The sequence below is a fragment of the Rattus rattus genome, chromosome 8 (assembly GCF_011064425.1).
Source record: "Rattus rattus isolate New Zealand chromosome 8, Rrattus_CSIRO_v1, whole genome shotgun sequence".
Taxonomy (NCBI): Eukaryota; Metazoa; Chordata; class Mammalia; order Rodentia; family Muridae; genus Rattus; species Rattus rattus.
Window position 1 is genome coordinate 60,419,897 of NC_046161.1, and position 17,456 is coordinate 60,437,352.

Here is a 17,456-nt window from a genome sequence, read left to right on the forward strand (position 1 = left end):
AGAGCAGCATGGAATAGCCCCCCTTCTCAAAGTGTTCTTAGTGTTCCACAGTGCACATGGGATGGCCCCACCCCCCAGCATTTCTGTTGGAGGCTGGGCCTCACTGTGCAGCCCCGGCTGACCTAGACTCCATGCAGTGACCAGGGTAGACTGGAGCCAACGGGATCCTCTGGCTTCTACCACCTGTGTGCTGGGATTAAAGGCTTGTTCTTACCAGGCCTGGCTGCTTCACTTACAAGTTTTTTATTTATTTATTTTTACGTGTATGTGTGTCCACAGAGGCCAGAAGTGGGCCTTCATTCCTCAGAAATGCCATGGTAATGAAAGACAAAGGCAGGTGGAGGGATTCTCTGTATTAACAGATTCATGTTCTTCACCCAGCATACGGTCGTGCCAGTCTTCCTGTACTCTGATATGATCCTGTATCAGGAAAAAGAACTGCTACAAGGACACTGTTAGTCAGGGTCCTTGAGGGTCACTAACTGTATATGGAACGTCTTTCTATATTGAGGGAACCTAAGACAATGGACAGATTTAAGTATGAGCTATGTGTTAAATGACTATTATATTGTTAAGCCTTTTAGAAAACTCTGTGTGTGTGTGTGTGTGTGCACGCGTGCATGCACACGTGTGCAGGTTCCTGAAGGTCACAGAAGAGTTGGATCCCTGGAGCTGGCATTGCTGACAATTATGTGCTGTTCAACATGGATGCTTGGAACTGAACTTGAGTCATCTGCTGGAGCAGAGTGTGTTCTTAACCACTGAGTCATTTCCCCAGCCCCCAACTCCTTGGTTTTAACAACTTTTATTTAAATTATGATGGGCTATTCTTGTTCTTATGGAACTTCATACTGAAATTTTGGGGTAAGTGGTAATGTCTGCAACTTACTCTCAAATGATTCCCAAAATACATGTAAATGCCCCAGATGAAGTGTGTTAGGTGTCGGTGCACACATGTAAATGCCCCAGATGAAGTGTGTTAGGTGTCGGTGCACACATGTAAATGCCCCAGATGAAGTGTGTTAGGTGTCGGTGCACACATGCATCCCAGCACTTGGGAGGCTTCAGCAGGAGGATGAGGAGTTCAAGGCCAGGCTTGGTGACACAGCAAATTCAAAACCAGTGTGGGCTACCCAAGATTCTAACTCAAAAGCAAACCTGACATCTTTCTGCCCCTTTGGAAAGGATGAGATACCTAAGGACTCAGTATTGTATATCACAGTCCAGCAGGCAACGGGAAAAGAACGGGTTTTGAACTCATAGAGTACTAGAATTAAATGTGTTCTTTACTACACTACTACATGGAGGCAAAATGCTTGTGACATGTTAAATGATAAAAGCAGGACACAGAACCCGTTGCATAATTTTAACTATGTAAAAGTTAGTATGAGAAAACCAAAGCCGGCCATGACCTGGGGAGACCGCTGGAGGCCCACAACCTTTTCTGTCACTGACTCTGTCACTGACCTGTTGACATAGCAGCTGCAGCACCTCCTCCCGTCCCAGTGAGAGGACCGGGCTCAGTGCTGTTCCCAAGCAGCGGCCACGCAGCAAGTCCAGGAGCTTCTGTGTGGGGGCATCTCTGGAGGTTGCGGGGGGGGGGGCAGCTGTAGGTATTGCTGAGGGCAGGCCCAGCAATGGCTGGTCTGAGACGCCAACCCTCCCTGGCTAGACTCTGGCTTGTGCTCATGCACTTGGGGCTCTGGGGACACGCTGTCTCTCAGACACACGAGTAAAGCTACTTTGAGTTTTGAAAGGCTTAGGCGCTCTGTGACTACCCTGCCTGGAGCAGTGAGTGCCCTGTAAGCAGCCAGTCCTCATCACGCCTTCCATAGGGACAGGAGCAGCTCTGAAGATGAGGTGCCTTCCCTCTGTGTGGTGCTGAGGACCCACATCCTTCACATGCTAAGCAAGCACATGCCCAGGTGTCAGTGGACACACCCTCCCTCCAGCCTGAGGACCTGTTTTGGTAGAAAGAAAAAGAAGATCGGAACATATGATAGGCCAGAGAGCTCCTCAGGCCTAGAGAAGCAGAAGTGGGAGGTCAAGTCAGCCTCCTTTACAGAACAAGCTTTAGAGTCTTGAGTCTGTCTTGAAGCTCCTTCCTGTAGAAGTAGGAACAAGACTCAGACTAAGATGCTCTGAGCTGAGGCAGGTAGAGGAGAAACTCCAGTTCCACAGGACGACGCAGCAGGCCCTCAGTGCCCATGGAGGGAAACTACTACAGACGGCAACTTCTTGGTTAGGAGTACTCTAGACCTTCCCAACTGCTTTCCAGCGAAAGCAAAAAGTGCTACCATGCTGAGTCCTGTGACCTGATTTTCAAATATTTTATTACATAATCTTTCATGGCACCATCAGGAGTAACAGAAAACGTTATTCCCAGTTCCTAAACCACATCCTGAAAAATATACATTTGTATTTATATATTTATATCACTGCTCCACCCCTAACCTATAACTCCACCACCTATTGTAGGTCTTTTGCTTAAAGCAGGAAACTATTCTCTTAGGTAAGAAAATATATGTGGAAGCTAAATGAAATGTTGGTTAGAGTAACTGGGAACAGTTTGTCTGTGGGGCAGAGTGGAAGGGCTAAGTCCAGCCAAGGCAGGGGCATCAGTTGGGGTCCATCAAGGGGAGGAGGACAGTATATAAAAAGGCAGCGTCACGCAGGTAGGCTCTGGTCTCCTTGGTCCCTCAGGAGATGGCCCTGGCCTCAGGAAGGAAGGCTTCCCAGTATTTTGCCAGCTGCAAAGAAGTGGGGAGACAGTAAGCAAGCGCCCCACCTAGTGGCAGAGCAGAGCCCGAGCTAGCCTGGGAGGGAGGCACCACGGCTACCCAAGAGGAAGGCATGTGAGGCAGATGCAGAAGCCACACTTCCTCCTCCCTCTAGATGTAAGGAGGCATCAGTTTCTGTCCCACATGCAAAGGTAGTCTCTGTTTGCACCTCACAATGGTACCATGGTTCCACAGATTGGTTAGAGCTGCAGAAACCAGGGGGGCAGACAGTACCACAGGGTGGGCATTCAGAGGATAAGGCACGACATCACCAGTGAAAGAAGAGATGGAAGGAAGGTCCCCGAGGGCAGCAGTGGGTGAAGAGGGCAACAGAGCTCTGACTGAAGGCCTGTTCTCAATTATCAACTATATCAGAGCCTCCTCCCTCAGAACCAGCCCTCCCCCCATCTACTCACCAAAGTCCCAAGCAGACAGCTGTCATTTGGGGAGGAAATGGGGGGGGGGGCAGAGCTATGCACAATTACATACCTGCTGCTGGGAATGCAGGAGTGTCTCCAGGTACTTGATCACGTGGTTTTTGAAGTCCTTGGATTTCTCTTTCTATAGGAGACAGGATTCTACGTTGACCTCCCAGTCAGGTAGGTGTTGCTTCCTTCCCACTTTGGTGGGATGGTGGTGTTTACTGCTGACCAAGGTCAAGTACAGCTTTGGAAAGTAGCCAGTAACTTTAACAGCTACAGTTCCAGCCAAACAGCCTCTGCCAAAGCTCTACAGACTTTCTGAGGGAAGGAGATGGTGGCAGGGGAGAAGGGACACATAGCAGCTCCGGGCTTTGGTTTGTGTTTAATTGTGTCGGTCTAGCAGCAAATGTAAGATAGCCCCCAGGCCTCAGAAACCAGCAGAGTACAGATACTCAGGTACACACAGAACACAGGGCTTCTAGCTCACCTCAAATCGTGTCACCTCCTTTCGGACAACTGTTGAAATCCTTTCAAAGTCCCTTTCATACTGAGTCACCCGAGATTCCCACTAGGAAGAGGAAAGAGGGGCTTAAGATCTGGGATGGAGCTCAGTAGCACAATGCTTGGCTAGTATGTGTGAGAGACCGGGTTTGAGTTCCAGCGCCACAAATCAAAAAGGTGGCAAGCAGTGTCATTTAAGTCACGGTGCAATTCTACAGGAGACCTCACTGGATCCTGACATCTTTCTGCCCCTTTGGAAAGGATGAGATACCTAAGGACTCAGTATCGTATATCACAGTCCAGCAGGCAACGGGAAAAGATGGCCGTGTATCTCTGGCCAAGCCTAGCCTTTGAGAAAATTCTAGCCCCATAGCAGACTCTGATTCAGGAACTCAGAAACACAGTACAAATACAGATAAACTTAATTTAGGTCTTTCCTGGAGAGGCAGGTCTGAACCACCTAGGTAGCTTCTCAAAGATTCATACAAGGAGCTAGAGTTACCCCGGGGGATGAAGAGCACTGGCTACTCTTCCTGAGGATCCAGGTTCAAATCCCAGCCCCCATATGGTGGCTCATGTTTCTAGGTATTCAACACCCTCTTCTGGCCTCCTCAGGTACCAGGCACGTACATGGTGCACAGACATGCAGGCAGAACATCCATGAATAAGCAGCCCTGGTCCTTAACCAGCTCCCTTGCCCATCCAGTCACGGTCAGGACGGGAGCAGTGTTCTCACCTCTGTAATCTCATCCTTCGCCTGCTGCAGTTTGTCAGGCTTGTTGGCCCACAGCAGCCGAGCCTCAGACTCCCGCTTCTTCTGCAGCGTGGCTTGAGCATCCTGCCAGCGCTGCCATGTCTTCATGCGCTGGTCGAAGGCGGCCTATGGAGAGGGCAGTTGGGAGGAGCACGGCCAGCGCCTCAGTAATGCTGGCTGGCTCTGCCTTAGAAGGCTCTCCCAGCCACTGTGGCCGGGAAGCACTGAACAAGGGCAGGTTCTGCAGCCACTGCTAGCTGAGACATTTAACGTCTAAAAGCACAAGCCTGGGTCAGGCCCTCTTCAAGCTTCCAGTGGGCCAGTGCCATGCTACTCCTGGGGCTGGAGCACAGAGGGTGGCCTGATGCCAAAATCTGACACTAATAAGGTTTCCAAACTGCCTACCTCACCAAGTCAGACCAAGAGCCTGCATGCTTTCCCCAAACCTGCCACGTAAGGAGCCATGAACACTGTGGGAGTGAAGTACACAGTCCCACTCTCAAGGAAAAGCCCAGAAAAGCCACCACTGTATTAGCAATCACAGTACATGTCTACACATATGCAGAGTACTGGGAAAACAAGTAGGCACTGAAACTTAACCCACCTTGCTCAGCTCTGGAGCTCTAAGTCTACAGCAAGGAAGCAGCCTTTCAAACAGATAAAAATAACAGACCTGGTGACAGAGTTTTTTTCCCTTTTGAGACAAGGCCTCAGGTAGGCCAGGCCTGATCTCATTGTGTAGCTGAGGGTGACCTTGAACTCATGAACCTCTTGCCCCAATCTCTCAAGTGCTGGCATTAGTGGCATGAGTCCCCATGCTGGCAGCTTCAGGGGACTTTACATAAACATTTAAAATGGCCACAACCTACTGACTGACTTCACCTTACCCATACACTCACTCACCTGCTCTAGGCTACCTAGGCTGGAGGAAGCTCTCCAAAGGTCATTGTTGGCTTCCTGTTTCTAGTCTTGGAACAGAAGCAGCACTTTCAGAAGGACAACTACTGGCCATGCCACCTGCATGCTACAGGCTTTGAAGGCAGTCCACATCATGGAGCAGTACCTGGGGCCAGCCTCCTGGCCCTGTTTATTTGCTCCCCACTCCCTGCAAAGGTTTCCTTGATGTCTGCTAGGCCTCCTCAGTACAAGCTTAGGCCACAGCACAGCTCCTAGTGAAGGAGAGTGCGGGGTCACTGAAGTCGAGTTCTCTAGTCCTGCTGCTTCTGCTACTCTGCTGCTCCTGTTTCTCAAGACAGGCTTCACTGTGTATCCAATGACTCACTATGTAGCACAGGCTGGCCTAGAATTTCCCATGATCCTCTTGCCTTAGCCTCCCAGCTGCTGGGTACAGGGTGACTCCACATCTAAAAAAGGCTTAAACCTATCCCACTGGGTTAACAGGGCTTCAGGGAAGGACACAAAAGAAACCTTTGCTCATTTCCCCATTCCCACTGCTCACTCAGGACATGAGGAGGGTGGCACCAGTTGTCTGTAAGAGACCTGCTCATAGCTCTCTGCTCTCAGGTTGCTGCTCCAGCCCATGGAGAACAAGGCTTAGCTTCTCTTTGTCCTGTTCACAAAAGCTCACCCTGCCTAGAGTCATTTCCAAAAGCTGTGCTCTCTAGGGAACCCCTGTCCCCCCAAAACAATGCTCTTCACAGAAAGCTTTCCCCAGACAGAGCCCTTCCCCATGGCTTTCTAGCCTGAGAAGGCTAACTGGTTCTAAGAATCCCTCGGCAGGCTCTTTCTGATCTCTCTGGAATTAACAGGACAAGGAACATCTCTGAGGCTACCTTTAGTAGCTGTGACTGCACGGAAGTGAGAACCCAGCGGGCAGCTCAGTTCTTGACACAGCACAGAAGCTCCACAGTGGGAGACGCACCGAGGAGGAGGAGGAGAGGCTCATGCATCCTGATACCGTGCAGCATCAGGACCTCACAGTGCAAGTGCCAGGTTCCTCTTGGTTTCTCCCTTGTCAAGGAGGCCATGCAAGAGCTAATACTGCCCAGTCAAGCTTCCTTAACTGGTATGAGAGCTCTGGAAACAGACCACCCGGGCCACCAGAAGACATGAGGTATTTGACCTGAAGGGCAGCGTGCAATGTTGCTACCAGTGTGGTTAGCACAGCACAAGGAGGGCCCTGGTGAAAGCTCTCTCAGCACACTCCTACATGCAACGCCAAGCCAGTTCCGTGTCATTACCTGACTACCCACACTGGAAGGACAAGTGGAAGCCAGCAAGAGCTCTCATCAGGGCAAAGACCAAAGGACTGCAGAGTCACTGCTCCAGGGGCCAAGCAGCAGTCTGTAATAAGCCTTGCTTGGAGAAAGGTGCACAGAGAACACTGTCTGTCCTTGACAATAATGGGCCAACTTGGAAATCCAAGAGTGGGCTGCTGTGGGCCTCAGAATAACTAGAGGTAACTGGCTAGTTTAAGTGGGTTGCTGGGTCTACAGGGTTCTTTCAAGAGCAGACTTACAGCCGCTGCTAAGCTAAACTGTGATGAACTTTTCTGAGGAAGTGAAGAGCAGAAGCTAGCTGGGGGAAAGGAAGTGGGGCTTACTCGGACAATGGCCAGGAGGCGGATATAGTCACTCAGGAGTTCAGCCAGGAGGAAGAAGTCATTGTTGGCCTGTTCCTGGTGGAGCTGCTCAATCTTTTCTTCCACCTCAGCCAGTTGGGAGAGTGCTCGAGACAGTGCTGTGTTGTCCTCGGAGCTCCCAAGCATGGCTAGACTCTTGGCAAACAGGGCTGTATTCAGTGCTAGTTCTGGAAGGAGGCAAAGACAGCAGAGGCGTCTGATCTCTCAGGAAAGGGGAAAGGAGCATGGCCCTGCATAGTGCAGGCTGGCAACTCTGGCCCCCACATATCTGACAACTGAGGGCTCTACAACACAGTCTCCAAACTAAAGTGAAGGGACATGGCCTCAGCTGGTCACAGGATCGGGAAGGAAACGTTCTCACTGTCTAAATATGACTGAGTCTGGTTGCCTGAAGGAAGAAGGTCCAGCATTCTTTGAGCTCATGTCACCAGGCCAAGTAAAGGAGTGGCTCTGGTATTTATGTTGGAGCTCATGAACTGTCACCTATATGCACCACACACATAACACAGACAGACACCACACACAGACTCTTCCACTTTCTACAGCAGAGCAAACTGGTACAGGGGCCAGTCAGTACCTTGGGCTCTGCAGGCCACACATTGTCTCTGCAGCATACTCTTCTCATAGCAACAGGGTCCAAGGCCAAATCTGTCCTTTCAGCCATGCCATAGCTTGCCAGCCCTTACGCTGGCGTCATGCTAATGGTCTTTTAGATTTCTTGCTAGCAGTATGTTTAAGACACAGAAGGAAAGCATTGAAATTTGGAAAATTCCACAAGTTCTCAATTAAGCAAAGCTCGCTATAAAGGAGGGGAAGAAAGAAGACACAGAAGGCTTCCTTGCATCCATACTTGCTAGTATGACTGTGTAACAAAAGCATCAACGTGGATGGCAAGCCTCCAACTCCCATCAAGAGAAGCAGCGTGTACCCAGGCAGGCTCCCTCCACCCTCTGCCCGTAGTGGTTTAAGTCATGTTTCTTGCCAGGAGAGTGGGGCGCATCTTGCTTATCAGAACATCATGCAACAGGTGGGCTGACAATTTCCACTTGAATGGCTAAGAACAGCAAGCCTCTCATCTCCAGCCCACTGAAGACGCCGTTCCCCCAGTGCAGTGTGTGGTTACCTTTCCTATGGTTGACTAGAGTCTCCACCACAGCGTGCAGCTTCCGTAGGCGCTGTTCCTCACACTCCACCTCCTGGAGCTTCTCCTCGAACCACTGGAAACACAGCCAGAGCTGGCTTGAGTGTTCAACAAAGTGTAGGGAGCTGCCTTTCTTTAGCAGCTTTTACCAAGGCTGTGTTTTTGTTTTGTTTCTTTTAATTGAAAAGAATCTCAGGAATTGTAGGACTTCTCAGGGCATCTGAGAGATACCGTCTACTCACAATGTCTGATTCATTCATCTTGATGGTCATTTTGCTGACTGCATCTGTAGCTTTGTTGAACATCTTAAGGAGACCAGCACCACTTAGAGCCTGCGTACCCACAGCTCGAGGCAGCTACAAGACCAAGGCGGGGATGCAAGTTATCTGTTGCCCCTTTAAGGTTCAGAAGAATTAGTATCCATCAGATGGTAGGCCCAAAACTTGTCAACACGTTACTTGACTATAGACTGCTGTACTCTACGGCAGTTACAGGAATCTAAAACTAGTAAATGCAGGAGCATAACCCAAGCACCATGTCAGTAAGAATCAATCGCACTTTCAGCTTTTGGTATTATTCCTAGAAAGAGAGCAGACAGAGAGTGCTATGTGGCCAGGCAACACCAAGTCACGACTGTTTGCCTACCCACGGGTGACCTACTTAAACACCAAGCATTCCTTTACATTTGTTTTGACATTAAAATTATTGTGTGTGAGCATTCACAACAGCACACATACAGAGGTCAGAGGCAGAGGCCATTGCTGGAGTTGGTCCTCTCCTTCTACATTTACATGGTAACCTTTACATGGTAACTCGGGTCCTCAGGAATTCAGAGCAAGGACTTTCCCCTGCGTTCCTTTAACTGCATTCCTTTGTTAAAATTAAAGGCTTCTGCAGGGTGTGGTGACACACACCGTTAGTCCCAGCATAGGCAAGGATAGGTAGAGAGGCCAAGTCTTTTAAAAAAAAAAAAAAAAAAAGGTGTTTGCTGTGTAGATGTTTTATTTAGTTCTTCAGTTACTAAAAATCGAGGTGTCTCCATTTTTTCACAATCATGAATACCCTATGCATAGTCTATTAAAAATGGCCACTTCAGTCAACCCTTGCTATATGATGGCTCTGTGGTCTGTGGTAACTGGTTTTTAACTAATGCCTCTCAGTCTCCTAACAAACTACACATTAGTAACTCACGAGAGGCTTGCCTAGACCCTGACAAACAGAGCAATGTGCTCCACAGGACGCCAGTAGGTCACTATTTGACCACACATAGAGCCGTGGAAATCCTTGTTCTCTTGGGGGTCACAAACTCACTGGCTATAGCAGTTTCCTTTCACTCAGGGTAGTGAGAGATGATGAAGTTTGGTGTAATACTAACCTCTTCTTTTTCTAAAAACTCCCTGACATCTGGGTCCTGTAACATGGTAGGATGATTCACAATTCTTTGAAGGTACCTAAGGGTAAATAAAAAAACAAAAACAAAAACTGGTTAGGGCTCTGCTTCCTTAGTTTGTTTCAAGACAGGGTTTCTCTATGTAGCCCTGTCTATTCTGGAACTCACTCTGTAGACCAGGCTGGCCTTGAACCCAGAAATCTGCCAGAGCCTGCCTCCCAAGTGCTAGGATTAAGGTTCAGCGAGCCACTACTGCCCAGCTCTGGCTAGGACTCTCAGGAGTTGGGGTGTTGCCCAGCGCCAGCAGGGACTCGTGCCTTTTATTATGTAAACTCAGATAAGGCACTTAAGCAAATCTCTGTGAGTATTTAACATTTCACATTCTTCACATTTCAAAAAGACAACTGACTCTCAGAGACCCCAGAACCTCCCACTAGATTATCCATGAAGAAAGTATGGCAGTTCAGTGGGGATGGAGAAGAGAAGGAGGGCTTACGACTGAGGTGGGAAGGGAAGGGATGTAAAGGCGGGTGTAGCTGAGCTCACCTCAGCTCATCTCCAGTGGGGAAGCACAGCAGCAGCTTCTCCCATCTAACGTGGCCACGAACAGCTCAGGTACCTACCTTTCCAAAGCAGCCCTCCGTTTCTCAAGAAACTCTGCAGAAGAAGAGTCTTCCTTCCCAACCTTCACCTTTGTCATCCCTAGAGTAGAATTTAAGAAACAAATAAGCAGAAATAGTAAAAAGGATACATCTAAGTTTTCTAAAGAGTCATCTGAAGGAATGATGGTAAAGGACAGCATCATCTAAGGTCATGAGCGGAGGTGGACTAAAGTTCTTATACTAAGTCCTTATGAGTGTACATGCTGGGGGCTGTAACTATGGGATTTAGAATGTATATTGTCTTAAGAGAAAAAAGCACACTGGGTGTGGTGGCACAAGCAAGGAGATCTCTTAAGTTCAAGGTCAGCTTGTTCTACATGGTGAGTTCCAGCCATCTAGATGTTCATACAGAGATCCTATAAGGATATGTGTGCACACATATGAGTGTCTGCTCAGCGGCTATGAGCATATAGGTCCCATTTCTAGCACCTATGTGGGGTTTACAACTCTAGTTCTGAGGGATCTGGCAGCCTCTTCTGTCTTAAGGCACCCAACACACACATAGTACCCAACATGCATGTACGTAGGCAAAGTCCCATAGATACACGGTTAAATAATAGGAAAATGCTCTGAGATTCTGAGTGCAGACTGACAACCACTTGGTGGCCGGAGGAAGAGCAATCACGAGTGCTGAGACTGAGGGTATAGCTCAGTGGTAGTGTCTTCCTAATATGCACGAGGCACTGTATTTAAATACCACCACCACACCACCACCACCACACCACCACCACACCACCACCACCACCACCACATCACCCCCACTCACCACCCCCCACCCCCACCACCCCCCACCACCCCACTGCACACGCGGCGCACGCACACACAATCTTTCCGGTTGTGTGCATGCCTGTAATTCTAGCACCATGTGTCTGAGGCAGAGAGAAGCTGTAAAGCGCCCGGCTGTCTCTCGTGCCCCGAGTGACCCGCCTTGCTTACCTATGAGGCTCTTCTCAGGTGGAGGAGGGACAATGAAACCATTCTGGGAGTGCTTCTCTGAGAGCTTCTCATAAAGACCCAGAAAGTCACTGAATCTTCTTTTCACTGCAAACTGCCTACTTCTGAACATCGGTAAGCTTGTCTTGGGGATGGAAAACACAAGGCGATTTAATTCCAAATCCAGAATGAGTTATCTATCCTACTGACATAAAAGGAAACAGATTACCTTGCCCTTTAGACAACTGGCAAATAACCTTGTCCAAAACAGAGGCTTTTCTTTTTGAGCAGCCTAGAAATCTAAGAAACCCTACTTGAAATAATAATTTTAAGTGCATAGAAAAAATAGGATTATATGACTTGGGGGGATGGCTCAGTGGTAGAATATTTGCGCTGTAAGCATAAGGGCCAATTTGAATCTGCAGTATCCACAGAAAAAGCTGGGTAAGGTTGTTGGTGATGTACACCTTGAATCCCAGCACTTGGGAAGAAAAGACTGTCAGATTTCTGAGTTCGAGGCCAGCCTGGTCTACAGAGCCAAGTTCCAGGACAGCCAGGGCCACACAGAGAGACCCTGTCTAAAAAAACAAAACAAAATAAAACAAAGCAAAACAAACAAAAAAAACCAAAAAAAAAAAACCAAAAACAAAAACAAAAAAACAAACCCAAAACAAAACCCAAACCAAACCAAACCAAACCAAAGCTAGGCATGCCTGTACCGCAGCACTGGGAAGGTGGAGGTGGAGACAGGTGGATGCCTAACCTAACCCAGTGACTTCTAGCCAACTAGTTTTGCCAAAAAGGCAAGCCTCAGGGCCAATGAGAGCCTCTGTCTAAGTCAGTAAGACAGAGAGCTAGAGTTAAGACATCCAATGTCTTGTTGTGCTTCCCACAAGGACGCACGCAGGTACACACCTGCACACTCAAGTGTATATGAGGTTATAAAGGCAGCCAATAAAATTCAAATATAGTTTCATTCCTACGACACTCGCTCTAATAAACTAATAATGAATTCTAGTTAAAAGATACAATTCCATGGTCATTGGTAAGCAATTTGTCATTAATTGATTTACTTTATGGTCATCTACTAGAATCAACAGACAAAACAAGACACCCTGAAGAACACTCCTGATAATGAGGAAATCAGACGACTGTCTGTGAACAATAACCTCTAAAGTGTGGTGGGCTTTAGAGCCCACAGGAGGGCTAAAGAAGTCTTCTAGTAAAAGTAAAAAGGAAAGGAAAAAAGCTGGGGTGCTGGTAAAGAACACTGGCTGCTCTTCAGAGGACCAGGGTTCAATTCCCAGGTCCCACATGGTGAGTCACAACCATCTGTATGTAACTGCAGTCCCAGGAGATTGGACATACATAACTTATAACATATAATGGGCAAGCTAGGGAATATGCATAACTTTATATTCATATTTCTATTTATATTTGCCAGATTGTTAAAACTTACAGAAGTTGTCTCTGCCAGGTACTTACAAGGAAACAAATGAATGAGAACTTCTGAACAAATTTTTGTATAAATTGGTACAAATAGTTTATATTCCTTGCATTCAATATTTCCTAGTTATTTATATATCTAGAAGCATGAACATGGGAACCCACCAGATGTTAGAGGAGGTGTGCATAGAGTTCAGGTATGAAAACTGGAAACGCCCAGGGAAACAGGTTTGTATACTATGCTATATTTGTGTAGCAGGCTGACTGTTGATATTCCCAACAAGGAGAGGTCTGAGAAACCATGCTAAATAAAGGATCCACTATTTTCAGCGGACTATTCTTATGAAACACAAAGCACCCTATCACTTAAAAGATGTGCATGCAAAGACTGTCGTAAAGGGGAGGAGACTACTCAGGGGCAAGTGCCTGAGAGGTGTAAGCCGAGGCTATCACAGACAACCAGGAAGACAGCTGATGCAGCCAGTGCTGCTCTTGGTAGCAGCCAATGGCAGTAGGTCCAGGGCTGTTTTACTAGTGGGACAAAACAGTATCTAACTAAAAAGGTCCAGATCAAAGGAGTAAAAGTTATAGAAAGTAGGAAAAGAAAGCCAGGTACAGGGGCAAATGCCTGTGATTCCAACACTCGGGAGACTGAGGCAGGAGGTCATAAGTTCAATAACAGTCTGGCTTTGTGTCAGCTGAGGTTGGGCACGCTTGTAGTTCCAGTGCTACAGAGGCTCAGGTGAACATAAAAGGTTGAGACCAGCATGGGCTATATAGGGAGATCCTGTCTCCAGCACCAGCCAACCTCAGATCCCCCCGTTCCGAGGGAGCATATAGATAGCTTTTGCTTCTTTCAAAGAGGGTCTCGCTAAGGACCCCAGGCTGTTCTCAAACTCCTAATCCTCCTGCTTCTGCTTCTGCCCCTGTAGTGCTGAGTTTACAGATGTAGGCCGCCTTGTCTGGTCCAAGCACTGAAGAACTGTAAACTGATAATTACTCTCCATTCGAGGCAATCCATTAACCTAGTTCCAGTCACATACTTCCTAAGAGGGATAGAGCAAAAATCAGATATGCTGGACGTCGTAAACCTTGCAAAGTTACAGCTTTCTGGAAGAATATTGGGGAGGCCTAGGCTGGTGTACCTAGTTAAATTACAAAGGCGAGGGGTGGTGGTGGGGGAGATGGCTCTGAGGTTAAAAGCACTGGCTGCTCTTCCAGGGGATCTGGGTTGGGTTCAGTTCATCTGTTACCCTAGTTCCACATGTTCTGGCACCCTCTTCTGGCCTCTGTGGTCACTAGGCATGTACAAGTGCACAGGATATACATGCAGGCAACAGTCATACATGTAAAATAAGAAAAGACTGACAAGGCAACGCAGACTTGCTATAGCTTGATAAATAGGAGGAGGTTATTGGGAAGGAAACAAAAAGCTTTCCAGAAATGGTCTAGATGTTAGTTAACGTTGGTGCGAGCAGTCAGGGCTACTGAGGAGCCTGGGCAGTGCCACTGGGACTCACCTGTGTGGTGACTTTGTAGGCTACATAGGCATTCATACCGTCCCCTGTGGGAGAATAAGAAACGAGAGGAAATTAATCTCTCAACTAAAGGAAGGGAAGCTAATCCAATAACGTGTAACTAGAGACCATAAGCTACAGAAGCCCTGTATTCAAAGGGCTTGCTGCATCTCCAGGCTTTATAAGCAATCCCAAAATTCACTTTTTCCCTGTGCCTTGGGGGTTGTGTGGCACACATGCCTGTACGGATGCTGGCTGGGCCCCAGTTTGAGTCAGACAAGAGAGTCAGTCCCCTGTTCCAAAGCCAGGCTCCATTTATACCCTCACAGAGCAGCATTGGATGCTGACAATTCATTACTTGTTACCACGCCAATATTTGGGCTGGTTACACACATCTGTCCAAAACCAAACAATTCTCTTGCTGTATAAAGCAGGAGAAGGAAGCTACTGATATAAAAGGAAACAAGTAGTTCTACTCGAGGCTAGCTCCAGGCTTGGTCTGCTCTTTCAGAGGTCCCACCACTGGTGCTGGCAGACACTGACCTCTCTGATCTAGCATGCTCACCCAGAGCAAAGGGCCTGGCAGGAGGACACTTGGGCTGCTTGATGTCACAAAAATCTCTCTTTCCTGGAGGAATAATTTTTATGAAAAAGCCATTGACTGTTAAATAATCTGGGATTCAAGCAACTATTTTTCTGTGTGGTAGTGTCCTGACCTAGACCACTTAGGGAGATAAAGGCACTATTGACTCCCTGAGCCTTGGAAAGGCACGGACTGGAAGGCAGACAAAGCCCTAGGACCATGGGGTTTAGAGTAGCTCCACGCCCCCTTCCTGATTCCTCCTCTCAGAAAACAGGAAAGCCTAGGCAAACAATTCCCAGTTGCCTTTGCTTCTGATCTGATTCTGAAGTGAGGGGCCAGGGAGTAGGGCAGAAGTGGATCGGCAGGGTCATACTTCACAACATTTCACTGTGAATGTAGAAATGCCTGCTTTCATTTGTAAGGGCATGTGCACACACACAAAGGCCAGAAATTATACAGAAATAGGAGGTATACCCACCTTACCAACACATACCAAAAAGGGTGTTGCAAAATACAAGTTAACCTAAAAAAAATTACCTTATATTGGCTACCACCTTTACACTCAGAAACACACTGCCCAATACTAAGAATTTGCTTACCATGCATTAAAAACAACTTTTTAATATAATGGAAATTTCTCCCACCATAGAATAGTCATGGTCAGTTATATAATTTAGCAGCCACAGGAAGAAAAGCCCAAGTGTCCATATCCAATGAATATGTAGCCAAGCAGGGCCTCCGGACACTGCCCCAGCTAAAGCAATGTGTGCAGAGAGGTACAGAAGCCCTGAAAGCAGCTTAGCCACACAACAATGAGAATGCAGTTTTCCTAAATAACTTCCAAGTTGGAGACAGCATATGCAAATTACCAAAACTCTAAAAAGCATACCCTGGTAAATGTGCAATTCTAATTTATTGAAGTGCATGCTGGGATGAGACACGCATGTTGACTAAACAGCCCACACAAACAGAACCTGCTGTTACAGAGATCGGGTCCTGATTAGAAAAAAATGTTTTAATTAGCCAGTTTCTGACTAAGAATATAGAACAAGGGAATGAGAGCTTAGCACGTAAGAGTAATTTGTGTTCAAATCTGATTTGTGAGCTGTTTAAATTACTCTGTATGTAGGGTCAGGTATGCCCCTCTAGGTAACACAACTTTACTTGAAAGCATTGTTTTTACAGGTAAAATGAAGATATTAGGGTGTGCACTGGCTGGTTTTGTGTGTCAACTTGACACAAGCTGGAGTTATCACAGAGAAAGGCGCCTCCTTTGAGGAAATGCCTCCATTAGATGAAGCTGTAAGGCATTTTCTCAATTAGTGATCAAGGCAGGAGGACCCAGCCCATTGTGGGTGGTACCATCCCTGGACTGGTGGTCTTGAGTTCTATAAGAAAGCAAGCTGAGCAAGGCAGGGGAAGCAAGCCAGTAAGTAACATCCTTCCATGGCCCCTGCATCAGCTGCTTCCTGACCTGCGTGAGTTCCAGTCCTGACTTCCTTTGGTGATGAACAGCAATGTGGAAGTGTAAGCTCAATAAACCCTTTCCTCCCCAACTTGCTTCTTGGTCATGATGTTTGTACAGGAATAGAAACCCTGACTAAGACAGGGTGGATCAAGTACAACATGTGTCCCTAAAAAAAGGGGGTGGGGGTGGGGGGCTGGAGAGATGGCTCAGTGGTTAAGAGCACTGACTGCTCTTCCAAAGGTCCTGAGTTCAAATCCCAGCAACCACATGGTGGCTTACAACCCTCTGTAATGGGATCTGAGGCCCTCTACTGGTGTGTCTGAAGACAGCTAAAGTGTACTCATATATAATAATATAATAAATAAGTAAATTAAAAAAAAATAGGGCAACTCAGACAGGTGTTCCTGGAGGGATGATGATGTGGACACTTAGAACTACATGGGACAGTGGTGACAAGGTACTGGTGCATCTTCAGGACACAGCACACCTGAGATGACTAGAAGGCAGAAGACCTGCAAAGACCTTCCTTCCCATCGGATTTCAAAGGAACACGGCCATCCCACACCGTGAAATCTCTGATTTTTGTTTTTAAGAAAGGTTTTCATTTTGTAGCCCAGGTTAGCTTCCAACTCACGACACTCTTCCTGTCTCAGCATTCAAGAAGGGGAAGGGGGTTGGGGATTTAGCTCAGTGGTAGAGCGCTTGCCTAGGAAGCACAAGGCCCTGGGTTCGGTCCCCAGCTTCGAAAAAAAGAAAAAAAAGAGTAGGAAGGACAGAGTTTGTGGCTCTTTACTACATCAGTTCTAGGAAGCTAACAGCTTTAGGTAACTCCCTCTCCTGGTTCAAAATCACAACAGTAAATATTCAAACAATTAGTAGCATTTATAATTTGTATTATTCTACTAAGGATGTACTAAGGATATTGGTGGTTAAGCTTAAAATTAAGGTGTTAAGGGGCTGGAGAGATGACTCAGTGGTTAAGAGCACTGACTGCTCTTCCAGAGGTCATGAGTTCAATTCCCAGCAACCACATGGTGGCTCACAACCATCTGTAATGGGATCTGGTGCCCTCTTCTGGCCTGCAGTCACATATGCAGGCAGAATGCTGTACATAAAATAAATAAATAAATCTTAAAAAAAAAAAAAAAGGTGTTAAGGAATAGGCAAGAGACTCCTAGATATGTCACCCAAGGCCCTGGTCCTACTTTTACACTGAACCACATGCTGCCCTAACAGGATGCTACTTTCCTGGGTCCT

The 17,456-nt window shown here is 47.3% G+C and overlaps 1 protein-coding gene across 1 annotated transcript in view; it reads right to left on the reverse strand.

Moving 5' to 3' along the window:
* Positions 1 to 2,311: 2,311 nt before the first annotated feature.
* Snx1 (sorting nexin 1) overlaps positions 2,312 to 17,456 on the reverse strand; it is a 38,122-nt gene continuing 22,977 nt past the window's right edge. Inside the window, exons 5-15 of the mRNA XM_032909530.1 lie at positions 14,152 to 14,195; positions 11,189 to 11,330; positions 10,214 to 10,292; positions 9,576 to 9,651; positions 8,443 to 8,556; positions 8,183 to 8,276; positions 7,021 to 7,226; positions 4,440 to 4,583; positions 3,690 to 3,770; positions 3,270 to 3,341; positions 2,312 to 2,750 (exon numbers count right to left, since the gene is read on the reverse strand). Coding sequence (XP_032765421.1) covers positions 2,700 to 2,750; positions 3,270 to 3,341; positions 3,690 to 3,770; positions 4,440 to 4,583; positions 7,021 to 7,226; positions 8,183 to 8,276; positions 8,443 to 8,556; positions 9,576 to 9,651; positions 10,214 to 10,292; positions 11,189 to 11,330; positions 14,152 to 14,195 — 1,103 coding nt within the window. The 3' untranslated portion in view covers positions 2,312 to 2,699. The remainder of the gene's footprint in view (positions 2,751 to 3,269; positions 3,342 to 3,689; positions 3,771 to 4,439; positions 4,584 to 7,020; positions 7,227 to 8,182; positions 8,277 to 8,442; positions 8,557 to 9,575; positions 9,652 to 10,213; positions 10,293 to 11,188; positions 11,331 to 14,151; positions 14,196 to 17,456) is intronic.